Source organism: Trematomus bernacchii, unplaced genomic scaffold, assembly GCF_902827165.1.
Source record: "Trematomus bernacchii unplaced genomic scaffold, fTreBer1.1, whole genome shotgun sequence".
NCBI lineage: Eukaryota > Metazoa > Chordata > Actinopteri > Perciformes > Nototheniidae > Trematomus > Trematomus bernacchii.
In genome coordinates, this window is record NW_022987581.1 from 1,086,352 (window position 1) to 1,114,020 (window position 27,669).

A 27,669-nucleotide genomic window follows, 5' to 3' on the forward strand; every position below is an offset into this window, starting at 1 on the left:
TGATGTCATTTGTGTACTTCATTTTAACTAAGTACTTTTACTGTACTTACAGTAAACAGAATTCTAGGGTATCGTGAGTACTTTCTGCAGTTTTATACCATATTTGAGTTTGTTTGTCTGAACACCTTGTTTCTCTTGTGCATTAAGAACACTTGTGTTAGGGCATGATTTAACAATAAATAGGTTATATATACAGTATAAAATACCACGTACTGTCCGCCCTCCCATGCCATCCTGGCATGACCTCTTGCCCCCCCTTTGCCATCCCGTGTAAAATGTTCTAGAACATTATTGTATATATTTTTGTACTGTTTCTGCTTTTTCAAGTCAAGACTTTTTATTGTACTTGAATCCTGTGTCTGCCTTCGTGCTTTTGGGTCCACTCCTTGTACATCCGTAACACATACAAGTATTGCATACATTTTTAACGATTGCCTAAACCATGACTATATTTTTTAACAACCCTGGAAAGTCAGGGCACCATCGGCCACGTTTTTATTGTGGAGACATTTCCAGTGCAAGATGTTTTGTCAGTGTTATGATGTTGTTATACTTTCCAAGAGCTGTCAAATGAAGATGCTATTAAAAAACCATACTTTATAATCGATAACAGTCTTTGATCTGTTGGTTTTTGCTGTAAGAAAATAGTTATACATGACAACACACTGTCCTTGAGATGGTTTTTAATTTGTATTTGAAGTGGGTTTGCTTGATTACAACTTTATGAATGTCCCCAATGAAAGACTATAATTGATTGCCTTCCTCTCAGATATGATGGCCCCTGATCACGCTTGTGTTATATCGTCACCTGATAGACAATGGGTGTTTCTCAATGTCGAGGACGCTTGCTTGGTAGCACATGTCCCTCCGAGTCAGGTCCTTCAGAAGCGAGGCAAGAATCCTTCCTAGCCTCGGAAAACAAAGAATTGTGGAACAGGCTAACAGGTGTGCAGATGTGCGTCATATGCGAGCCTTAAATGGAGCGCGATTTCCGCCAAAGATTTGGAAATTGGTCCGTGCGCAAAGCATTGTGGGGATTTTAAGACCGCGGAGGATACACATGTGCAGCCTCGAAATTTCTCGCTACGAAGTACGCCGGCCTCGGTAGAATTCCAAGTATGCTGGACATTGGAACAGTCCTTCGGCGGGACTCGATGACGTAGTATGCTTGAAATAGTGGCTCTGGAGCAGCCTTCCTCGACATTGAGAAACACTCAGAATTTGCTTTAAGATCTTAGTCTTTGAGCTTTCTAATGCTTATCTATCAGCCTTGGGATCTTTATGTGAAACTTTCCTTTATTGCATCACATTACATTTCACTTAATCCAAAACTAATGAGGATTACTGCAATCAACTTCAGATACAAACTCAAAATAGAACTAACCCTGCAAGTACATCATCTTTATTAAATTGTTGTTGGTCATAAAAGTTTATATGCCACTTGATTAATCTTCCACTGATGTTTAGCAACCGTTAAACAAGCGGGGGTGTCATAGATGTGAAATAATAAACAAACCAAAAATAAACTGTAATTTGCGGCATCACTACTGGTGTTATTTTTACTATTTCCACCCCTCTTAAGTTATGAATTTGAACAGTCCTGTTATAAGTCACAACTATGGCATTTGCTACGTCCCTCAATGCAACGGAGAAAGGATCCATTACAGAGCCATTAGTTTATATAATTTGTTATTCCCAGCAGTCCTCACAATCTTGCCCCTGTCTAGCTCTTCCGCTCGGAGAGAAGTGACTGCAGGTCAAACAAGGACAGCGAGCTAAACACAGCACATGCGGAAAGTCTCAACTTGTCATTAAAAAAGGAAAGAAGCTAATATGAATCATAGGTCTACCACAGTGCTGATGTAACCTGACAAATGGTGTTTCATTGCCTTCACATCTCAGTACTTGTGATTACAATTAAACATCCTCTTGAGTATGTCAATGTTTTGCTACGTTGTACTTCTGCTCCACTACAGTTCAGAGGTACATGGTGTACTTTTACTCCACTACATGTATTTAATACCTTTAGTTACTTCACAGATGTGGATGAATGATGTGAAATATAATCAAGTGTTAAATCAGACTTTAGTTCCACCTGGAGTAAATTCACAAGCTACCCTGCAGTATACAAAGTCATTCAAACTAGCTGCACCTTTACCAGCTTTGAGAACACTTTCATGATCAATCATTATAAAACATATCATATATATTATTCTGAAATGGACCAATCTGCACAATGACTACTTTTACTGTCGCTACTTTCACTATATTTTGATGATAATACTTTTCTACTTTTACTTGAGCAACATTTTGAATGCAGGACTTTTACTGTAACAGAGTATTCCTACACTCTGGTACTTCTACTTTTACTCAAGTACAAGATCTGAGTACTTCTACTTTTACTCAAGTACAAGATCTGAGTACTTCTACTTTTACTCAAGAACAAGATCTGAGTACTTCTACTTTTACTCAAGTACAAGATCTGAGTACTTTTTCCACCTGTTAAGGAGGCATCAGTTACATCTCCCATTTCTATCGATATGGGTAAACCCAAGTGTTCGGATTAATTGCGCGCTAATCTATTACCGAGGCTGAAGGGGAGCCGCATTTCGGGAAGAGGAAATTGAGAAAGCCGCGAGCATTACTCACCTCTCTCACTGACCAAACACACAAACATCTGAAAGCTGGAATCACATCTAAATAAAGTAAAATCAAACAGCGTTAAATCACACAGACATGTCGTCAACTCCCTCGTTAAGATTTAATGATGATGGTGTTCGGTGCGGAATTTGGCATTAAAAGAAAACAAATCTCACACACCGATGAAAATGAGTCAAGCATGATGACCAAACATTTCAGCACACTCACTTTAACACTCCTATTGATCAAAAACATTTCCAAGGGTTGAAAATCTCCGACAGATCTGCTGTGGTTAGCTTGTGTCAGGGTCAAATATTAAAAGCTCTCCATGATGGACTAAGGACTTCTGGGATCGAAGCACTACATAATTCAACACTTACCAGAAACATCAGACAATGGCAGAAAATATGTCCATTAATATTGCCAGTATATATTTATCTTGGCACTTTGTTAAACCAAACTGGATGGCATATTATCCTCCAGATTTTTCCTAACACCTGGGCTTTCATTTGGCACAATAGTTCAAATAGCTACACCCATGCAGCACATGTTTGGCCTCATTAAAACAAACAACTTTTCCTGTAACGGGGTACTGATGACTTTAAATATTAATATCCAATATAAAAATAAATATGCAGCAAAAGAAATGAAGCCTTCGAGCAAGAAGAGGGGCATTTGTAAGACTCCGATTTCTTTCATATTCGTACTAAGTGCTTTTCTTTCAAACACCTATTAGCACAATCACTAGACATTGTTTTGTGCTGAATTGCACTTTCAAGTAGCACCATAATTACTTTTAGAGGAATAATATACATAGAAAAACCATACAGAAACTATGACTGGAAAAAAGTAATTTAATTTGAAATGAACTCGGAAACCCCAATGCTATTGCTAACCATTGATTTTCAGCGTATCGCTTATATAACGTACGTTTGAAAAATGTTTGACAGGCTGATTATTTATCACAGAGAAATTGGGGTCTTATAAAAGTGGGATAAACAGGAAAGCAGCAGAGGACTGGTAAAGTAATCACATGAGGTCCCAAGCTTTCCCAGAATATAAGCCAGGAGAACAGCTTGTTGTTTTGAAATATCCCCATGTTTGGTGATTGGGTACATTGTATGGAGTTTATTCCCTGGTGTGTACTTTAAACCTGTATCTAAAATGAACAATGACATTAACATACAGATTCAGAGGGGGGGGCTATTCTTAAACTCCCATGCATCTCATTCAGCTTTTTACTGTAACTGTTTTGGGAGCAATTACATTAGATTACATTGCATTTAGCTGACGCTTTTATCCAAAGCGACTTACAATAAGTGCATTCGACCAAGAAGATACAAACTTGAAGAAAACAGAATCATATAAGTACATCAGGTTTCATAGAGCCAGAACATTTCAAGTGCTACTCAACTGGCTTTAGATAAGCCAGTCCTTTGTTAGTATATAAGTGCTTTGTTAGTAATTGTATCGCTCGAAGTGGAGTCGAAAGAGATGAGTTTTCAGTCTGCGCCGGAAGATGTGTGAGCTTTCTGCTGTCCTGATGTCAATGGGGAGCTCATTCCACCATTTTGGAGCCAGGATAGCAAACCCACGTGTTTTTGCTGATGGGAACTTGGGTCCCCCTCGCAGTGCGGGTGCAGCGAGCCGTTTGGCTGATGCAGAGCGGAGTGCACGTGCTGGGGTGTACGGTTTAACCATGTCCTGGATGTAGGAAGGGCCAGATCCATTCACTGCATGGTACGCTAGTACCAGTGTCTTGAAGTGGATTCTAGCAGTTACTGGAAGCCAGTGAAGGGAGCGGAGGAGCGGCGTGGTGTGGGAACATTTAGGAAGGTTGAAGACCAGACGAGCCGCTGCATTCTGGATGAGCTGCAGAGGTCGGATGGCACATGCAGGTAGACCAGCCAGGAGGGAGTTGCAGTAGTCTAGGCGTGAGATGACGAGAGCCTGGACCAGCAATGGATGCCGTAGGGAGGCTCTAATTTAATATATATTATGCTTTGGGTTTAAATATGGCTATCACAAAGTTATGTTTGGTAACGATAGCCCCACATGTAACGTATCAAATTTGCATTTCTGGAGAAGGTAAGTGTTGATGCTGCTGCTTAACCAGTTTTTCCAGTCGCTAGCTAGTTCCTTTACCGTCAAAAGGCAAATAAGTGGTTTGACACAAATTTCAGATGTTCATGTTTTCTTATCCTCACGAGTGTTCAAAAGCCTTAAGTGTTAAACAAAGCAAGAATGAGTTGCTAATGTTAGCATACACACTAATAAAGTAGGCTAGCATTCTGGACCAACCCAGTCTCACGGCATTTCGTGTTATAGTCACGAAATGTATTTAATCTATTGATTCGTGTTCACCAACACGATTTTCGCATTTTTTTTCGTGTCACACAGAACGATTTTAAAAGCTATGTATTTCTATTGGTAGTATGTTTCGTGCCTGCAACACGTCTTTTTGTCTGGTCGGGTCTTGGAAGACCGGAAGCTGTGTGGTTCATAAAAACATTTTCTTACTCAATATCTTACCCTAAGCCTAACCCTAACCCTTTTATTTTAAATTGTATAATATCTGAGTTTTCTTGCCGTCCGTGAGGAAAAGAAATGGCTCAGAGCCTCAGAATACTGACATCTGTATTTTTTGTCATATTTTTTTCCTTCTAATTTGTTATTATTTACATTGCTTTTTAAATCGTTCTGTGTGACACGAAAAAAATGGCGAAATCGTGTTGGTGAACACGAATCAATAGATTAATTTTGTGACTATAACATGAAATGCTGTGAGACTGTGTTGTCTGGACAAGCTAACACAGAGTAGAGAAATACAACAAAGTACATGTGCTTGTAGTTATCTTTAGTACATCATTTGTAACCCCACAAAATAATATAGGAGCCTATAATGTAGCAGGCTTTGGTTAAATTGCTAGGAAAGTAAAGCTAGCTAGTTAGCCAAACGTGCTAACATTTGTAGCATACAGATGTAGGAGCAAAACACAGTTTTCACCAGTCCTTATTGCTCTTCTTTATGTTTGACAACTTGTGTTTTTACCGTGTTGGATTATGCTTTAGCGATGTGTTCCCACCTCTCAGTCGATACTGGTATACAATGTAATCATAAACCAGAAAATGATAGCCAAAATAACACAAGTTGTGGAAAACTTCACACAAAACTAACTTGTTTTTTGTTAGTAAGATCAGTGGTTGCTTGTCTCTTTTTGGTTCCACAATATTAGCCATGCGATATACAATAATATACAAACTATGCATTATTCTAAGTAGTAAGAGGCTCTTATTTGCAGGAAAATTAGCACCACAGAATTCATAATTTAGAAAGCTGAGAGTGTCAGTTATGAACTTTATTTACCAGAACCATGATGAACCTACAATCTTGTTTCTCCCTTATGGTCTGATGCCTGATAATCATTTCACTGTATTTGCTTTTTATCCCTAAAGTGGCTGTGGGTTATTCTTAAAGCATCCCCAGACTTTAAAGAGCATCAACACAGATCAATACTGGCCCGCAGGGCTGAAAGCTTGTTGTTGGATACAGGTCTGTAAATAAAAAGGCTTTCATCCCACTCATTTTGACCAAATTGTTGAAACAGAACAGATCCTACTTTGTAAGTGAAAACATTTCACATGTCTCGTATAAAGCCTTTGTTCCAGTGATATTTTTGTAAAAAACAACGGCCTGTTTCCAACAGACTTCCAGGGAATTATAAAGAAAAACAGAAAGGATTTGTAGGAACCTTCCTGAGAATTTCTCTTTTTTTAGGAGATGAAAGAACTAAACACTGGATCTTTTTGTATGGAAATTCTCAAGTAATAACCCTTTATGAGATCAGTGCTGTGTGTTTCTTAGTCATTATGGAGGCCTATCATTAATAAGATCTACAACCTTTCCTAAGTGTCCTCATTATTGAACTAGCAATACTGTCTTTTCAGTCTGACCTTTAGTTAAAGCGCCTTAGAGTCCAATAGGCATCATTTTTTAAATGTCAGAGCACTATGCTAATAAGCATGACCCCTACTGATTATTTGGACCATCTGATTTGAGTTTAAAATGTTGCCCCTTATTATGATCTACTAAATATCATATGTTAATCAGATAAGCAAACACTGCCAGACAGAACAATAAAACTTACGTAAGGATCTCTATTGAAAACTGGCTTGGAGAAGAAACAGTTGAGGACTCTAAACTTTCCAATCATGAATCCAGAAAGTTGTCCAGTGCTTTGAAAAGAGGCAACATTAACCGGAGACCTCCAGGTGACTGTTCATAGGAGCGAGGGCCAAATGGTGACTCAGAGTTACGAGAAATCTCTGCAACCCTTAATGATCTCTGTGGAACAAGTGACATTAACAGAGCCATTAAAAAGCAGGCGATGAGATGCTAATGTGCTTCTTCGTTTTTCTGCTCCAGGGATCATAGGTTTTGGATCATTATAGGCTGCGGTCAATCAGCATCTCCGGATGGCGGTTATTACCTCCGCAACCTCAAAGAGACACTTAACTAAAGCGGGACATCATTCCTCTATAGGAGCCGAGATGTGATAGTGTTGCAGTCATGTTGAATTAACATCATTACATAGATATATTTCTATCTGTGTGCAACAGCATCTAAATCAAGTGGTTTATCTTCTTGCTGCAGGAAAGTCAAAGTGTACTGTAGGGTGAGTCAGTACACGGTGACATCGCTTTTAGATAATTGTACAGGTGCAGTAACCCATCACAATCCACCTGCTTCCTCTCCTACTGCTATTTATTTATTTAACATTATTATTTGCCTTTACTTTGTTTGTTTGTTTGTTTGTTTTGATGTCTGATCTTACCTCATGTAAAGTGGCCTTCGTTCTTTTGAACGGCGCTATATATGTATATTTTATATTTTATTATTATTATTATTAAGTTGAATTCAGGCGGGACTGGCAGACTCCATCACTGACAATGGTTCAAGGTTCTTTATTTGTCAAACGAACATAGCTACAGTGTAGTTATGTCGATAAAAATCTTGTGTCACAGGCTTCTCCAACAGAGCAACACAAAACACAGATAAACAGAAAATATAGTGCAAGTAAAAAGTAAATACAAGAAGAAAAATAGTTTTAAAAAGTGAAATAGTGAAATAGTGCAATAAGAGTCTATATAAAAGTCATTGAAATATGATATATTAGGTAAATAGATAAATAATTTCTAAGTAGCAGATGAATGTTGTGGATGTTGTTTCAACAGTTCAGGTGTTTAACAGTCTTATTGCCTGTGGGATGAAGCTGTCCCTGAATCTGGTGGTTTTAGTCCGGATGCTACGGTACCGCCTGCCAGACGGCAGCAGACAGAACAGTTTGTGGCTGGGGTGACGGGGGTCTTTGATAATCCGGAGGGCTTTCTTCCTGAGCCGCTGGGAGTAAAGGTCCTCCATGGATGGCAGCTCCGTCCTGGTGATGTTCTGTGCAGTTTTCACCACCCTCTGTAAAGCCTTACGATCGAGGTCGGTGCAGCTGCCGTACCAGGCCGTGATGCAGCCAGTCAGGACCCTCTCTATGGTGCACCGGTAGAAGGTCAGGATCCTCTCTATGGTGCACCTGTAGAAGTTGCAGAGTATCCTGGAGTCCATGTTGAACCTCCTCAGCCTGCGGAGGAAGAAGAGCCGCTGTCGAGCAATGGAAACTAATATAAAAGAAGGAAAACGCTTTTTGTGTCGTGAATAAAACCACAAGTGATTGTTGACTTATTTGTTACATATCTCCTGTATTGAACTTACGCCCATCCCGTGCTAATTTGAACTCAAACCACAATCCTTACTGAAACCGAAAGAAATATACTGAAAAAAATAGGAAAAGTGATTATACGAATCATTGTATGAAGACGTGTTGACAATGAATTCCTTCCTGCTAACTTAATAAGAGCTGGTTACAGTACATGCTAATAGCTTTGAAAATTGCTTGTTTGCTGATCTGTGAAAAATAAATCCAACTAAACGTATATTGACAACATTTTGGACATGTATGCCTCCACAATTTCCAACCCGTCGACCATTGCACTTGTTGTTTTATACCCTGCTAATTAGTGAAGACAAAACATGTGATGCTCTGCAGTCAACCCATTTCAGAGGTTAACATAACAACTTAAATGTAGCTATTTTCTCAAGATGTCTTAGCAATGATAAGATGTCATTTTCACATGCCAATCTCATGAGTGATGCATTCCCTTTCTTCCTTGTTTACTCTTTTAATCCTCTGAAAGAATTAATAGGAAGTTCCCGGACAAAAGTGTTTAGACAATTCCTCAAATCCAGTTGGCAATAAAGTTTCCCATAGAAATTAATTTCCGCAATACATCTCCTAGGAGCCTTCAACAAAATAAAGGCACCTGCACCCGGTGAAGGATATCACTCTGTTTTGTTTACACAAGAATCTTGACAAAGTGAGGAAGCCGTGTGCGTAAATTTGGAGCTGTTTTCTCCGTCAAGCCTGTTTAAGACACTAAAAATAATCCACTATAAACATATCTGCTGCCAAGGGACGCCAAATACAAACATTTCACAGTAGCCCGTTTCTCTGTGAGCAAAAGTGGTGTTTTCAGCATCCGTCAAAATGCAGCATGGTGCCAAAATAAACAACGTCATACAGAGACAGATGCAAAAGAGACTGTGTATGATATACATTTGATAAGAAATACTGGCTTGGTTACCACTGAAGTGTTCAATCCGGTAGTTTTAGCAGAATACTTGTTTACGTGTGCATATAAACATGGATATTGCAACAGGTAGTGCTATATAAATCTGGAAGCAAGTGACAGAAAGCAGTTATTTTGCTTCAGGGAGCTATCAGTCTTCAGCCGGTCATTTTGGACAGACAGAGGAGCCTTGGTCAGTCCACTCACATTTCCTTTTGTGATGAATGATATCCTGAAGGCGTCAAGACAGGGAACGGTGGCAGACTGTTGAACCCCATTCTGCTCAGTGTCTATCCTCTGAGTTCTTACATTTAAAAGATGACAAATCAGGTCATAGGAGAGGTTAAATAGACATAAAATAGCTGTACTGTATCTCCCGAATGACGTAGTTTCACTCAATTTGCGACAGTGCTTGTGAACTCTTTCACCCGACTTGACATGGCTAGCAGTGAGTGCGTCTCTCTGCTCATTTTCAATGCGAATGACGTTTACATCAGTTAAGGGCTGGACTATTTCGTTGCATGGACTAAAGAGAAATGGTAGCTGATGCTGTGTTACAATTCAAGGACAAAAACAAAACAAAAGAAAGACTCAGCGAAGGCAGGTTCGACTCTTTATTTCAGATACTAAAATAAAGGCAAGTAAACCAGGAAAATGGCAAAAATAACTCAGGGAAAAACAGGCAAAGGTCGAAGATAAGGGCAGAAGTCAGTTACTGGGAGGCTATACATCCTGGAAAGCTAAGTCTCATGGCACAAAGACAATCTGGCAGTGAACTGGTGGAAGTGGATCTGTATTTATACCAGAGAGCTGTGTGTAGATGTCATCCCCACACATGCACATAATAACCTGCTGAGCACATGGTTGAATTTCTTTAAACTATATCCCAAAACAGCAAAAAGATGGTATAACTGAAACAAACCCAAACCCACAATATCTTCCATGTCGACTAAAGTACCGTACATGTGGTGCGCAAATGTTTAGACACATTTTCCTGGTTCCTTTTTATATGAGGATTTAATAATTCAAGAAAAGGGTCCAGCCAAAATGTTTTTCCTCCACTTCAGAACTGCATCACCGGTATAAAATGTGTTTATAGACAACCAAAATGAAGCGTGCAATACAAAAGTGTCTGTGTGATGAAATGCACCATAACGTGTATACACTTGGAATTTATTTAACAATGCTTTGAGGCTGACTCAGCACGAGGAAACTAAGAAGCATAAGAAAGAAGGTCAGAAACTGGTGAGCAGACCACATGTAACTGTAGTCTTTTGATGTGATTTCCAAGATGTGTATGTACGTTCAACATTTTGTTCTTGTAAGCCAGTATAAATACTTTGATAAAACCATAGAAAGTGGAACGCCCTGTGTTGTTATGCTATAGAATAGTTAAATGTGTGGTTTGGTGCAACGTTATATAGTCTATATCAGTGGTTCTCAACTGGTGGGTCGCGACCCACTTTTGGGTCGTTTCGAGTGGGTCGCAGATGTGAGTGAAGAAGAAAAAAATTGAAAAAAATTATTTGTTCTAACGCTGTGCATGCAGTAGGCGTTGGACTGGAAGTACCGGAGACCATAAACGGTTTTGAAAACTTCTGTCACGTAGTGATCATCTTCTCAATAAAACATCTTTGCTGATGTTTTCTCGAGTCTTCTGGCCAATCACAATCAAGATTGTTGCCGGAAGTCCCCACGGAGAATAACTTTGCGGTAGAACTATTCTTTATACATCCATGGGTACAACTTCAGATAAAAATGAACACACAATGAAATATGACCCCCGGTTTGATGATTGACAGGTCACAGAACAATGGGGGCTATCTACCCTTACCCACAAAGTAATTCACACAGACTCTCTCCTCTTTGCTTTTCTCTCTGTGAGGAGCAGCAAGCTGTCAGAACAAAGTGAAAAACAAACAATGGCATAAAATATTATGAATATGTCGGGTAGTAATAGATTTATTTATTTTCTTCTCAGAGTGTACCAGAATGCGTAGTTTATAGAATCCCCCCAGACCCCCCTTCTGGGGTTGGGTTTTCAGCATGTGTGCCTTTCTATGTTATACAGTTCATCTTTGATTCCATCATCTCATTAAACCTTATTTAAAAGCACACTTTAGTTCTGTGAAGGGATATAAGGGATATATGCACTGTACTCCACTTTAATTAATATTGTATGCTGCAAAGCGTATATATATTACTGCACGATTTTTTGTTGAATATATTTGAGTGGTTCGAAATTTCGGGTCGCGATCTATTGACAAAGGAAAAAGTGGGTCCCGAGGCCTGACCAGTTGAGAACCACTGGTCTATATGATGTTTCATAGACTTTTCCATCCAATGTAGGGTGACGCATTGAATTTATCTTCCATTAAATCTGTACTTAAACAAGACCTACGCTGTGTCCAAAATGATTCACTCATTCACAAGGCAAGGCAAGTTTATTTATAAAGCACCTTTCAACACAAGGCAATTGAAAGTGCTCTATACAAGACATTAAGAGCATTAAGAAATAGTGCAGCAGAAACACGTTATAAAATGACATTTAAAAACACTCATTAGAAAGCAAAGATCATAAAATAAACATAAAACATGAATAACATAGGTATAAAACACATGAATAAACCTGTCTATTAAAGCCTCCCCTAGACCTTTTTACATTTTCCAGAAACTTTCTTTTTTAGATTTCCTGAACCTAGGATTTTAATCAAATTACTTTTTCTTTTTTTTTGAGGATCGAGGGCTTTCAACCTATTTTTGATTCCAATAATCTGGGCTTTGCACCTTTCGATTCCCAGAAACAGGATTCTAAACCTATAGAAATGTATTTATTTCACTAGTCAAAACCTTATATAATATACACAATATAACTCCATATTCAAATGAAAATCGTCATCTTTCAACATGGCATTAGCATTGATAATAACCCCATATCAGTTGAACTCTAGAATACGAGTTACCCCCTTATATGCACGAAAAAGAGACTTTGGTGTGAATGATGAATGTCAGATTTCAGGGTGTGCTGCATGACGTTCCTCTGAACTCTCAGACTCCGGGTGGTCCGAACAGCTCTGAGACGACTCTGTTCCTCCACCATTATCCATCACGTTCGCTGTCAACAAGATCTCATGAACTTACGGAGGAGGCTTCAACCGATATGTGAGACTGATGGATATTCAACAAATGGGGCGCGTATTGTTAAACAAATTCAGATTTATGTTTTCTGTGTTTTGCCAAGAAGGGAAAATAGCTAAAGTCAATGTTTTTCGTGATTGTCTGACCAAGTATTGTTCTGCTTTTCCAGTCAGTTTACTTTCTAACTGTTAGCAAAAGTCTCCAAAATACTGATGTTTCCTGTCCTTGGCTCAACTGTTTGTTCCCCCCAATGGGTATGTTGGATTGTTTGTGCGTGGCTTTGGAGGATAACAATGGCTCTATTTGGGACATGATGTGGCACCTCAGGGGTCCGAGGATCTAATCTCAACAGAGAGCTATGACCTTTTCCTGTTTCCCAGTGGCCCCCTCTGAATTACTGTCTGAAGATCCCAAACAAGTTTCAAAGAGAAAATGTCGAAGTATTAAAATGATGTCCAGTTGCTTCTTATTCTCTTGACGTGGCTCATTCAAATTCTGCTAACATCTAAAGGTACTCTTGCAACAAAAGTGTGTGGAAAAATAAAAAAAAGTTATTCACAATACTACTTGTTTTCCCAGGATTTGATGAAACTAAATAGCCCTAAATCCAGTTTGACTTAGAACAAAATGCTGTCAAACTCTATCAAACCACGTATGTATTTTTACATTAAATTCAACGACTTTACAAAGACAAATAATCAACAATTAACTTTATGAAAGGTGATTGTAGTTAATGACCAAAGCTTTAAAAAAGAAAACGTACTCAATGTGGTGTTACGAGGAAGAGGAGGATGACTACTTTAGCAATGAATTTGAATATAATTTCATTACGCCTTTAGCACATTGTGTGTAAGACTCAATTTCACTTGAGTTGCCTTTGTGTCTGAAACGTTCTATAAAAATAAACTAACCTTAACGCTGTTGCGGTCACATAATCCACTGCAAGCCTTCATTACTTTCCTTAAGTCATTACTTTTATACACCACCATCACTTTATGTGTGACCAGAGCCTAGACGCTGATAAAGAGCCGACGCCCCGCCAGTCTCGTAACATTAGGGGGTCTCTTCCGGGATCTGTTTTTCTCAGATTGCTTATTTTGGTTTACAGCTCTAGTTTGGGTATTTTTCCTCTGTGATAAAAGGATTAGCTTGTGACACACAAACAGAAAGGGACACTTGGAGTTGCACAACAGGCTTCTGAACTTACTTCTGTACTTACACCAGCAGTTTTGGGTGCGTCCCAATGCCCAAAATTCACTTTGAGTACAGGATGGTGCATTCATAACGGTCCAAAAGTTCAGTGTGGAACAAGGGACACTTTTCGCACTCAACGACTGCCAACTTGGCTACAAAATGGAAGTTATGATACCAGACGGAGTAGAGGTCGAACAGAGTGAACACAGCACTATAAAAGTTATACATGTCCGTTTTCTTCACGATTTAAGTAACATTTTACAAAACATTAGCCGAAAAGAAGCCATTGTTCATTATATCGGGCAGCTGGGCAGTCCAAAATAATTTGGTACCGTGTCTGATTATTGCTAGCTATAGGTGGCTAGTTTTATTTATATCAAATTCACAGTAACAAGGCATATAAACATCAATGTTCATCACATACACAATACTGGAAAGCATCCCAAAATGTTTGAATTACCTTGCAAGAAAAGAAAAGATGTTTCAATGTCTAAATTACTAAAGGAACATATATTTAATGTCTAAATTGAATCTATGAATCCCGTGCAATTGGAGACGCTATGTAGCGACACAGCACTCATTTATATTTGATCTGTTTTACGTTTTATTATGAAGTTTTCTTAATCAGTGGGTGTTTCTCAATCTCGAGTACGCTTGCTTGGTAGCACATGTCTGCCGAGCATCTTGCTTCAGAAGCGAGTCAAGAATACTTCCTGGCATTCGGAAAACGAAGAGTGGAACAGGCTAGCAAGTGTGCAGGTGTGCGTCATATGAGAGGCCCCGCCTCTTACATCTTCCGCCACAGATTTGGGGAAATTGGTCCGTGCGCAAAGCATTGTGGGGATTTTAAGATCGCGGAGTCTACTCATGTGCAGCCTCGAAATTTCTCGCTACGAAGTACGCCGGGCTCGGTAGAGTTCCAAGTATGCTGGACATTGGAACAGTACTTCGGCGGGACTCGATGACGTAGTATGCTTGAAATAGTGGCTCTGGAGCAGCTTTACTCGACATTGAGAAACACCCAGTGTCTTGTCTTTTAACTTTCTATCCGTGTGTGTTTTCCCGCCTTTTTTGATTGTCCGTCCTGGCCATATTAGTTTCACCTGTTCTCCTGCACACCTGCACTCTATCCCCTCATCAGTACAGCTTCTATTTATATCCTGGTTTCCTCTTTAGTCATCGTCAGATTCTTATGTGTCTTGTATCAGGAAGTTCTGTTCTTTTCGCCTGTCTTCAACAAGCTCCAAGTGAACGTTTTCTGTTCAAACTTACTGTCTCTTTCATTTCGGTCCATCCTGTTCCACTTTCCGTGACAGTCAACGTTAGGTTTTATGACCTGTGATCTGAAAAGATGTTGTTAGGGGCTCTGTACTTTCAGATAAAGGTTGATCCACAGCTAAATAACATGTTTATTGTTGGCGGAGGTGGGAGGTGGTGGAGTACAAATACTTTGTTACTGTACTTAAGTAAATGTTTCTGGTATCAGTACTTTACTCCACTACTTATTTTTCTGACCACTTTTTACTTTGACTTCTTACATGTTGAACCCAAATACCTGTACTTTCTACTTCTTACATGTTGAACACAAATACCTGTACTTTCTACTTCTTACATGTTGAACACAAATACCTGTACTTTCTACTTCTTACATGTTGAACACAAATACCTGTACTTTCTACTTCTTACATTTTGAACACAAATACCTGTACTTTCTACTTCTCACATTTTCCAAACAGGCTGGTTCCTTTAGTTTGAATGTGTGTTTGGTGGCGTGATCATTATTATTTAGAGTCATTGCGTGCCTATTGATTTGAACACGATCCGTGTATCCATCATTTCCTGGTCTTCTCTAAAGAAGAGGGAACAATGAAAACGTTGTCATGTTGCCGTTGTTCAGCATGGAAACATTCATTAACAACAAGCTAACAATGACATTATTGTTCTATTCATATAAAGGGAGGTCAGGTACTCTTTAAAACAGCTGGTAGTTATGGGTACTTTTTACTGAAGTACATTTCAAAGCCTCTTTACTTTTACTTGAGTAAAAAAGTTTAGTCAGTACTTCTACTTTCACAAGAGTATTTTTAAACACGAGTATCTGTACTTCTACTTGAATAAAGGATGTGTGTACTTTTGCCATCTCTGTTTGTTGGTGTCTTTAGTTGCGTTAGTGTTAAGTCAGCAATAAGAACAATATAAATATTTGATTCCAAGTACCTCTATGCTTTTAGGAAGAAGGTCAGGCGCAGTAATATTGGCGTCAAAGGGCTGTGTCTTGTCAATCTTTATACAAGCCTAGAGGAGAGCGCCATGTGTGATCAATAGAAATCTCCTGCAGGGATTGTAAAGAGCAGAGCAGCAAGTAAACTTCAGGGAGTCTGAGAAACAAAAGGAAAACACCTGCGCTGTGTTATTGCAGCAACAGGTGGCAGACAGAAAGATTATATGGCCTTGTTTGGAAGCAAAATCATTTCCTAAAACTCACTCCTCGTACAGGATCTGCTTTATTTTTAAACCTCATACCATTTGGATTCAATTCTGGTTTCCATATCAAAGGTGATCAATATGTTGCTTGCTGGGTGTGTGAAAAGAGGAATTTGAGGAAACAACGGGTGCCATTTATTCTGTCGCACTTCGGTTAAAGGTCACCTATTATGCAAAATCCACTTCTTCATGTCTCTTCTACATCAACATGTGTCCCCTCTTCTTCATGTCTCTTCTACATCAACATGTGTCCCCGCTTCTTCATGTCTCTTCTTCATCAACATGTGTCCCCTCTTCTTCATGTCTCTTCTACATCAACATGTGTCCCCTCTTCTTCATGTCTCTTCTTCATCAACATGTGTCCCCTCTTCTTCATGTCTCTTCTACATCAACATGTGTCCCCTCTTCTCCATGTCTCTTCTACATCAACATGTGTCCCCGCTTCTTCATGTCTCTTCTTCATCAACATGTGTCCCCTCTTCTTCATGTCTCTTCTACATCAACATGTGTCCCCTCTTCTTCATGTCTCTTCTTCATCAACATGTGTCCCCTCTTCTTCATGTCTCTTCTACATCAACATGTGTCCCCTCTTCTTCATGTCTCTTCTACATCAACATGTGTCCCCTCTTCTTCATGTCTCTTCTACATCAACATGTGTCCCCTCTTCTTCATGTCTCTTCTACATCAACATGTGTCCCCTCTTCTTCATGTCTCTTCTACATCAACATGTGTCCCCTCTTCTTCATGTCTCTTCTACATCAACATGTGTCCCCTCTTCTTCATGTCTCTTCTACATCAACATGTGTCCCCTCTGTGGAAAGAGACTCTGAAAGTTTCAGGAACAAAGATTCTCTCTCTTTTTCTCCTGATCCATTTCTATAAAAACCTGTCTGAAAATGAGCTGATCAGATTTTGGCCACTTTATGATGTCATAACGATGTTTTGTCTTGTGTAACCATTAGCCAATCAGCAACCAAGGTAACCCCCCCCCCCCCCCCCCTTATCACCTGAATCTCCTCCTAGAGCACCATTGAGTTCTTTTTAACCAAATCTCTCTCAGAGGGGCGTGGGGAGGGGCTCCTTATTTTCATCTAAAGTAACAGACAGAGAATCAGCACTTTTGAAACAGGGCTGAAACAGAGGGGATTATGGGATGCTGCAATGAACTGTTTGGTGTTTCAGCCAATCAGAGACAGGTTCTGGATATATCTGAGACCTGTAATATATTGATGAAAAACAGTGTAATAGGGGAGCTTTAACTTAATGATAATGAGGAAGCCGAAGACCTAAAAACAGAGAATCTTCTGATAAGACTTCAAGCATCTTTCTCTTGGTTTTGTACAATCCCAGCTTTCATCCAAACAATTAATGTCAAATGTTTTTTCAACAGCTGTGAACTTGTGACCACGAAGTGATACCAATCCCCAAAAGGGCTGGAGATTGAGTTGTTTATGTATTAGTTTGGTGTTGTTTGTGAATGTTTACAGCACGTGTCAGATGTCAACAGATAAATGTTTCTTCACATTCCTTTTTTGGCACATAATCCCGGTTCCTCCGATTGGAAACCAAGATGGTTATTTATTTACAGAGCAGATAACTCTTCGGTAATGAGGTAATTTGATTTAATTCAACTCTTGCCGTGTTGTTCGTTTTTGGATTGCACCACTTGATATGTGTGTACTGAAGGTGTGTGTGTGTTGGCAGACAGTCAGGCTGTTACATCTGAAGCATGGTGCAATCTGTCTCTTTTTGTTTAAGTAAAAAACTAAACAACTCATTACAGTATGACTGACCTCTTTTATTTATTTATACAACATTTCCAATAATCCCGCCCCCAGGGATTTATCTAATCTTTATCTAATGGACAATAACAGTAAAAGATGGACAGTATGCCGTAAGTAGCAAATAATACACATGTTAACCTTCCTTGAGTCAATGTTGATCAAGGTTTATGTTATGTTAATGGCAGAAATCACTGTCATTAGGTTTTGGGTTTTATTCAAATTCATAGCATCTATGGCCTTTTTGGGTAATTTTGCTGTCAAATTATTCAACATTTCTTGCTTTTTCATCTCAGAAATTAGGTGTGATTGCCCTGTAAATGAGGTCATTTTCACAAATACTTCTGGTAATAAGTAGGAATAGATTTGCCTTAAAAGGTTTAACAAGGATTTGGGGGATTTTTAATTTTTTATAAATAGTCAAACCAGGAGGACAAAAGTTGACAACACAAGGGTTAAATGAGAGGAATATGTGTTGTGTTAAGCAAGATTTTCTGAAGGTTACCGTAATCCTAGAAGCATACTGAAGAACTTTCAGGTCAAACCCTTTTGTTCTTGGTACAGATGTTGCAGCAGGGGACCAGGAAGAAGTGTCTGAAGTTCAGGTCTTGAACTCAGTTCTTGTGGAGTCTCTTCCCTTGTTCCTGGACTGTTATTTCTGTAAAGTTTCCCATTCCTCAATGTGCTAAAGGGAATAAAAACAATGTGATCCACGCAGATGTTTTCAGGACCAAGAGAAAGCATTGTCCACTTGGGCGTGTGCAGGAGTGCCATGTCCAAGAAAAACAATGCGAAAAAAAGCTCTTTATGTCCCATTATCCACACTAATGGTTCTTTGGGGGATACCATTGCTTCATGGGGGATAAAGAGGCCTTCTTGATTTAAAGTGGACCTATCATGCTATTTAAATGATATATTGTAGGGCCATACCTATATAAGGTATATTTATACGTTTCTGTTTTCAAAATACCAAACAGATCATGCATTTTAGCCATGCCTCATTTCGCTCTATGTGCTGTTTGCTGTCTACGGGGCTGATTCTGTGAGCTGCAGCTGACCACGCCCCCCTGCAGGAGAGGGGAGCCGTGCTCTGATCAAGTCAAGAGGGGGAGAAAAAAAGATCTCCATCCTCCGTGTTTTATTATATTGTTATAGGCCTATAGAGTCGTTATTCATTTGTTTTAAAGCCCAATAAATAACAAAGAAGACCTTTGACCGGCACTTTTCTAATTTTGTCCGGAAGATTTCAACTTTAACGGACATCTTGACCGGCGAAAGAAACTGAAACTGAAACTCTGCCGCACGGTCCCCTCGTTCCTTGGAAGAGGCGGAGAGGTGGGTGTTTGTCATCTGCTGGTGGACTAACCGGAGAGAATTACAGTGCTTGCCTCGACGGGGAGGGATTGCATTGAATTAAAGCAGCGGGAGCAAACGCTTGCCTCGGGGAGGGAGAAAAAAAGCCACAGCGGAGAATAAACAGAAGGGTAACCATGGTAACTATGGGCGGGAAGTCTTCTTCGCTGCTTTTGTGGCAGACTACAGCGCCACTTACAGGCCTGGCATATGTACTACAGCCTCTCCAGCGCTTTCGAGCGGCAATGGCCGGCCGTGGCCCAACCCCACATTCCCCTGATAGGTGGAGAGTTGGCCCAATAGCCGTAGCGCCACTTTACTGACGTCAGGACAGTGTTCAAATCTGGATCAGTTTTTATCAGATCCGTTGCAGCCCCTTTTTTAGAGATTTGGGTATGGAGCAAAATAGAGAGGGTTGTGTTTTCTGACACTTGGTGAGTTCCCTGGAACATCGGGGACACATATTCATGTATAAAAGACGTACAAAAGTGCATTTTGCATGATAGGTCCCCTTTAAAATAGTGTACGATTGTTATCCAGTTGCCTTGTATTTCAGCATTTCTTAAGTTAAAGGTCCCATGTCATGGCCATTTCTACTGATCATAATTCCATTGTTGAGGTCTACTAAAATAAATGTATATTGTGCAATTTTCCAAACTCACATTGGTTTCTCATACAGCATCTCTGTATAGTATGTGTATTCACTCTCTGTCCTAAACTTGTTGGAGCTCCTGCCCCCCCCCCCCCCCCCCCCCCCCCCCTCCCTGTGAGCCCAGTGGCCGTCTGCGAGACAGCGAGACACAGCTAAACCCAGCGCGAAACACACACACACCCGCAGCCTGGCTGGGAGTTTGTGTGTGTGCCCAGGCCGAGTTCCGCGGTGTCTCGCTGTCTCGCCGACCCCACACCAGTGAGCCAGCTCACAGTGTCCCGCTCCTCGCAGCAGCCAGCCTCGCAACGTCCCGCCGAGTGTGTGTGTGTGAGGAAGTCCGCGGATTGGTCCAAACGTAACGGCTCCGCGGACGTCACTATACCCAAGAAGTAAACAATGGAAAAAGAGAAATCTCCAACGAGGCGTTCTGGGGCAGCATAAACAGGTATTTTCTGTGTTAGAGTTTTACTCGCTACAGGGTGTACTTTGAGGGTTTGTGACTCTGCAGACCGTTTACATGCAGAAAAAGCTACATAACACACAAGGGGACGGGTGATAACCAGAAAAGCATGACATGGGCTCTTTAATATAAGGTAGAAAGTCTGAGATAGGATCGGGACTACAACCCTAACCCTAACCCTAGTTTAAACTAGTTATGTTATAAGAAGATTCAATGTTTTCTATCCTTAATAAAAAGTTAAGATGGGAAAAAACAATAATGAGACCCTAGATTTAAGAGCGTTTTATCAGAAAATATAAGCCACTATATTGAGACACTGCATTGTTTGTGCACCGACATCAATCAATAAGGACGGAACGTTAAAAGGTCTTTACACATACCACACCCTGAAGCCAATTAAGCAGGTCTCATTAACTTCAACATTGATCAGAATTATTGCTTTTACTTTAAGACACCAGTCAGGTTAATGAGAATTGATCTAGGAAGAAGATTGTTGTCGTAAACATTAAGTTAAGAAATGAAAGTCTTGTCGTGTCACGCAGGTTTAAGTGCATGGCTTCCCTCTGAGTTTATGAGCAAACACTCGTTGTGTCACATTAAATATGTACTTAAAGCAGCTGTAATCAATATTTGTATTTGTAGTTGATGTGGTATTGTAATTGTGGGGGAAACTTCTGAAGCAATTGGAGTCAGGACTCAAAAGAGAGACACGAGGAGAGCTGGAGCTTTGATGGTAAACACTGACGGTTTATTTGGAGTTACGGCCGGAGAATTAACACGACATGTCACGGGCCACGAGTTGACCACACGGTTGAGATGCCTTCTGAAGAACTCTACCCCAGACCTGTGTATTTAGCTAGTTCAGAGAGAATAATCAACATTGTGCATAACAAGATAGAACCATAACACCTCTATCAGCTGACGCCATCAGGCAGGAACAGGGAGACAAAACACTGAGAGCACAGCAGCCAAGGTTACCGGTGCGTGTGCTCAGTCAGGACAGTATGAACTGATAAACTGGGTCAAAGTTATGGGCCTTGGAAATTATTCCCTGACAGTAATGACAAACCCATAAATAATGATTACATTACTTGTTACTTGTTAGACGCTTTTATCCTAAGCGACTAACATACTCAATACTGTGGACAATCCCCACAGGAGCAATTTGGGGTGAAGTGTCTCAGGGACACAACGACATGCTGACTGCAGTGGGGTTTGAACCTGTGCTCCCCTGATCCGAATACCAACGCACTACCCACTGCGCCACACGCCGCCATTACCCAAGTCTGAAGTTCCCATTTGTTCTTCAGAGCTTATTTAGCATTTTTTTAACCCATTTTTGTTCCTTATTATTTGAAATAAATTGCTAATTTGCACATGTTTTTATGATAAGAGTGTCCATATGTAACATAAAATCATGTCAATATTTGAGCAGTGTGGACAGAAAATGAGGAAAATATAGGGATAAAATCCTTTTAAGCGTTTTTATCGTTTTAATGCCATTGAAGTTACGACTTTTGATCAGAATAACAGCTAAGGTGAGACGATCTCCCGTGTTTGCTCCGTAATGCTACGTGTTGTGATGTCTGTGTTTGCTTCCCCTGTCGCGAGTTCTGATCGCTCAGTGATGATACTAATACCTATATAATCTGTGGAATCTCAGCTTTAATCGGATATCTTGTATGCGCAGTTACGATAAGTAATAAGGGTATTTTTACCTTGAGTTCTGTGCCAAGTGCGTTAGCATTTTTTCGCTCAGGGGTCATTTAGACGCTTCTTATGAGACTTGTGTTTTGTTTTGGTAAAAATAGTTCGTACTGTCAGTTAGCGGAGTTTCTTCCCGTTAATCTGGTATGACACATTAATAGGTTTTTAAATATTAAGAAGCCCTCAGACACAGTTTCGTGAAGAAAAAACCCCGCAGCCCCCTCTACCGGGGGCTCTCGGGCTATACAGGTTAAGACCAAACATTATGATGGGGATTTGACCTTATTTATAGCCAGACACTTCCAACAGATTCTTTACATTTATTGGTTGTAGTTAGTTTGGGTTTCATATGAAAAAGCTTGTAAAAGTAAATGAGCACTTTAGTCAATCTCTGTTTTCAGCGTCCAGACGAGTTCAAAGTCATGTTGTGTTGTTTTGTTCTGAATGACTTTCCTCCATTAACTGTACTGTTTAGTTTTATGTGTATGACATTTGGTTAAGCCAAAGACTATTTAGACATTGTGGTCTAATTAAATTCCCAACTAACTTCTGTTTTTCTCATCTTTCTAGGGGTGTGTATTCATGTCAGATCTGCTTGGAGTCAAACATTCAACCAACCATAATCATTAAACTAATAGTGTACTGCCCCCTAGTGGCGGAAAACCATTACAAACCAGAGTTTTTACAGAACATTTAACACCCAAGTGGCCCAGAAGGTAAAGATGGGAGATGAAAATTGACAATAAAAGGCGATGAGTCAGTGTGTGTAATTGAAATCACATTTATTGTTTGTTCTGGAGTTTAACTTAAAACGTAACCCTTTGTTTACAGTACGCTTCTATCCTTTACTGCTTCTTTCTCTGCTTAATCTTTAAAGTCATCTCACCGTGTTTTTTACACTCATACACACACATACAAACACACTAAACAGCCGTTACACCAGCGGAGGCTTGTTCAGGTAACGTTAAAGGGAACTCTTTCGCCTGTATTTCCACAGAATTTAGCCACAAACCTGCAGCGTCCATTACTGTGAGCGCAGAATGGGATCAAATCTCTACAAGTGTTCCCCTTTAAGGCCTGCGTATTAGAGTCCTGGTCGTACCAGGACGTGACAATCACATTAAAATGTCTTCCTCACGTTCAGTCATTCGCCAACCTGACCTGCGACATTCTCACCAGCACCTTGGAGAGACTACAAAATAAAAAATACTCTAAAGATTCACCTTTGCAGGACTGCAAATACAGAAATGCACAGCGCAATAAAAAATACAAAGGTTGAAATCAAATCACGATAGAGGAATTAAGATCACTTCTTTTTTTTTTCTTTTAACTACCTCGCTAATAGAACTGCTGATAGCTCTACTAGCATCAACAGCTTCTTAAAGTACATGTAGTTATATAGTTTCTATACTTCGTAAAAGGTTTGGATCGAACAGTCATGTTACAAACATGGAGCCTTTGCTTCAGTCGTGGGTAGATATAAACGCACTCTGAAGCGGGGAAAGAAGAACTGGTTTCTGCTTTTGGATCGAAGGCGAGCAGTTCTCCAGAGCCCCGATCAAAATCAAGTTTGGTTTGTCTTCCATGTTTAATTGGAATAATCTAACCCTAAAACAGTGTGCATGTAGTGGATGCAGATAGTCCGTCCGTTTGTCAGTGGGAACTCGATAGCTGTGCAGAGTTTCCTCCACCATCAGGTCCAATGTAAACAGCTTTTTTCAGAGGCAAGACCAGGAAGTAAACGGACTCTTTGGCACACCTTAACATGACGCCGGATGCATTTAAGTCCCGTTCAGACTACAAACAGACCCTCATGTAGTCTGCTTTGAGCTAAGGAGCTGCTTCCCATCAGTAGGTTTACTTCCGTCCTCCTCTCTCGATTGGGAAACCAATGCACATTAGCTATGTATGTACAAAAGCATACAAACTACCACACATACACACACACGTTGCCCTTGTGTAAAAGTGCACCGCTGACCTATTTTCAAACATTCCAAAGTTCTACTTTAGCTTCAAAATGACCTAGCTTACCACATTCAGATGCATACAAATAAATAAATAAAAACTTGGGTAGAGCTGGGGGGAAAAAAGGCAGGAAGAAAATGGCAACACTGTCAATGGAAAGAACTTGAAAAGAGTAACCTTGACATTTTTATGGCCCTGCTTCTCCGATTTAGAACGGGAGCTTCATAATAACAGCAGCTCTGGAGTCGAAACGTCATAAAAAAAATAATATATCAATGGCATCGCAACATGGGGCTTGATTGTGTACAAATATGTGCATATAAGGTATTAATAGGTGCTTTAAGCTACATTCAAGCAACATGTATATTTTTGGGGGGAATTAGTTACATTACAAGTTACAAGGGGGTGGATTTTCCCTTTTTGGGTGTGCTTCCACTACTGGCTCCTTCAATCAATTGGAATTAGTCATAATTCGGCCATTTAAAATGGACGTTTCAATAAGTGCTAAGTGACAATGTTTTAAAACATTAAAAGTGCCTGTTTTCAAAATAAGTGTTACCACATGTTTGACGTCTCAACCGCAAGACTAGCTTAATTATAAATGTCTAATCTCAGTCAGGACCTTTGGGGTGAGAGGCTAATAGAAATGGTCAAGGTCTCACCATTCTTAGAAACCCACTGTTCATAAAGGGAAAGGAATGGAGGGGCTTCATTAACCCGGAAATCTCCCGTTTGACAGAGTGGTGCATCGACCCCGAAGCTAGCATTGTCCCACGACAAAAAGTCAGTGGTATTTTAGAATTGGATTTTCAAATATAGCAGAAAATAGAATCTGTGGCAAACTCAAATGTATGATACTTACATGTTTTGTCTAGCAGGATAAACTCCACATATTAACACCTTTTTAAGTAGTAAAATGCTAATGTTAGGTTATAAAATAACTACATCACGGTCATATGACTTCACATCACAACCGCTAAGCTAAAAGCGGCTAATGTTCGGCGTAATGACGATTAGTAGTCCCATTTAACCACTTGCGTGAAAGCTTTAGACATTTACAAGTAGGGTATAAACTGACCTATTTTTGGCAGCAGAATAAAATGTGAATATATCTTCAGCTTGTGTTAACCACAGACCTTATTTCAGGCATCCAACCATTCAAATAACGATTGACTTTGAGTCAACAGGAAGTGCCAAAATGCCATCTTATTCCCGGGTTTTAGGACTCATTCCTGCACCACTCTATGGGGGGAATACAGCAACGGTCCACGTCAACACCTGGACATTCAATATAAACAAGGCAAACACAAAACATCACTTCCTCTCTCCTCATGACTTCCCCTGTGCGCAGATAGTCGAGGAGAGCTTTGTTCCTATGCTAACGGGACTTAGTAACAGTCTAGAAAAGCTGCTTCAAAAAAGGTGCTTAGGGCTCTTTGGAGGGGGAGCACTCCTCCGCAACAACACTTTGTGAAGGCCAACGGAAAGATGGACGAAAAGATAATATAAAAAAGGCAGGAAAAACAAGGGGGTGGTTTTACACGGTCTGTGTAGGTAAGGGGAGACGAGCTGGAGAAAGGGTGGGCTGCTCCTCTGAGACCTTTAAGGTTTCTGTGGCCAGAGGAGGCGTTTGGGATCGGACGTTCGGAGCCGTGGTGCGAGTTGGGGTTGGGGTGGGGGGGGTACTGGAGGTACTGGAGGTAGAGGTGGAGGCCTGGGGGTCATTTACTGGGGTGGGGGGTTCAGAGGAGGGGGTTTTGGGCACAGCAGGCTTGGTGTAGTTCATCTTGAGGATGTGCTGCTGCAGGTGACGGATCCAGTCCTCCTGCACCGAGAGCGGGCCGTGAAACTCCACCTCGCAGAACCTGAGGCAGGCAGACAAACATGTTTTAAAGATCTCCTATCAGACAACATAACCACCACAGCCCCTTGTAGACCCCCACACACACACACACACAACAACACAGACTATAACACTCCTTGTTGTTAATCACCAACTATGTGCAATATGCGTGTAAATTCAAACACATTTCGAATACAATCCAGTTAATTAAATCTGCTGATATTTTAAAAGAGCCTGGGTTTAGAGAATTGATTTCATGTTTTAAATGAATATTTCTGTGCTTAGTCTGTCCAGTTTATTTGTAAAATATTCGTAAATAAGGCAGCAGTGTCAGTGTATTGTTTGCATGCTTTATTTATTTGAATGACTATTGCAAGTTGTCTAATGCATCTTTCTTGTCTTCACCTAAAAAGACCCATTCAGCAACTAAATGGAAGTTCGTTCCAAGTAAACTGCTGAAATAAAAGACTGAAAAAGTAACAGTCGCTGTGTCATTGGAGGCGAATCCTGTTTAAAAGTCCAGTAGATGTTTCAAGTCCCTTTCAAGTGGGGAAACTCCCTTTTTTTTAATCATTCTACTTCGGTAACATGAAGCTGTCTTTGGCTCTTTTCTGCTGTAACAATGTAAATGTCCCCTCTGTGGGACGAATAAAGGTATTCTGATTCTGATGCTATTTTTAGGCATGTATTATGGGTCTCAGATATATAAAAAACATGTCTGTGATGTGTTTTGCTCAAAATACCAAACAGATCATGCATTTTAGACATCCCAACCTGAAAACATGTTATATGGATATACTTCACAGAATCAAGTCAACCTATCAAATTCTATAAGAAAGCTGTGTTTTTTAAATTAACATGCCTTTAGGGTGAAAGAAGAATCCAGTAATGTAATTTAATGAGGGCCGAATTTAACAGCAAAACTATATAAAAACATCTGTGTACGACTCGTAAAATATAATACAAGTCTTCCTTCCAAACACATGAATTTTCCTTACTGTTTGAAACATATCGGACATGTAGGGCTAAAATGCAAGGTTATAGAAAGTCAAGTTTAATTGAAAATAGATAAGAAGTAGTGAGCATACGACTGGATAAAGGAGACTAAAGGAACTCTTTGTTAAATATTGTTTTAATATATATATGCTGTTGTTTGTTTTAGGATGCTTTGTTCAACGCGTCAAAAGAAAACCAATAACAGCCAAGGACTCTGAAATCAGTGTAAATCACTGCTTCTGAAATCCAATCAGACTGTCAAACTAGGTGGCTTTGATCGAATATGAATCAAGATTATGCTACTGCACTGTCTTTTTTTCGTCTTGAATGTTTTACCATATTTTAGTGTGGCTGTCAGATGAGGCCCCAATGTTGAAAACAAAAGAAAGCTAACCAAGCAGTGCCAAGAGGAGATTTTCTCATTTTACAGCTGAACATTAGACTCAAATAGGTTTCTGAAAACATTTGAGGCGAGAAATAGGAAATGCAGGAGCAGAAACTTGATTTCAAATGTAATAAATGCTGCCAAATGTGACAGTTTGATTGACTCTGATTGGTTGCTTTCCTTTGTGGAATCTTACAAACACCATTAGGATGATAGGGAGAGGAATTACAGAATATTTGTTCATCCAGCACTGTCAGGATATAGTGACAATTTGTGCAAACATGATAAAAAATCAGAGTTATGAAAGCTACCTAATGCAGCTATAGGGCTGGAATTATGTAAAAATAATGCTCCAAATCTCCATATTCTGTGGCTGCAGCAAAGCTTTCACAC

The 27,669-nt window shown here is 40.0% G+C and overlaps 1 protein-coding gene across 1 annotated transcript in view; it reads right to left on the minus strand.

The window, feature by feature from the left end:
• Nucleotides 1–22,850: 22,850 nt before the first annotated feature.
• The window catches only part of si:ch211-194b1.1, a 35,839-nt gene continuing 31,020 nt past the window's right edge, over nt 22,851–27,669 (minus strand). Inside the window, 1 exon segment of the mRNA XM_034127142.1 lies at nt 22,851–25,917. Coding sequence (XP_033983033.1) covers nt 25,590–25,917 — 328 coding nt within the window. The 3' untranslated portion in view covers nt 22,851–25,589.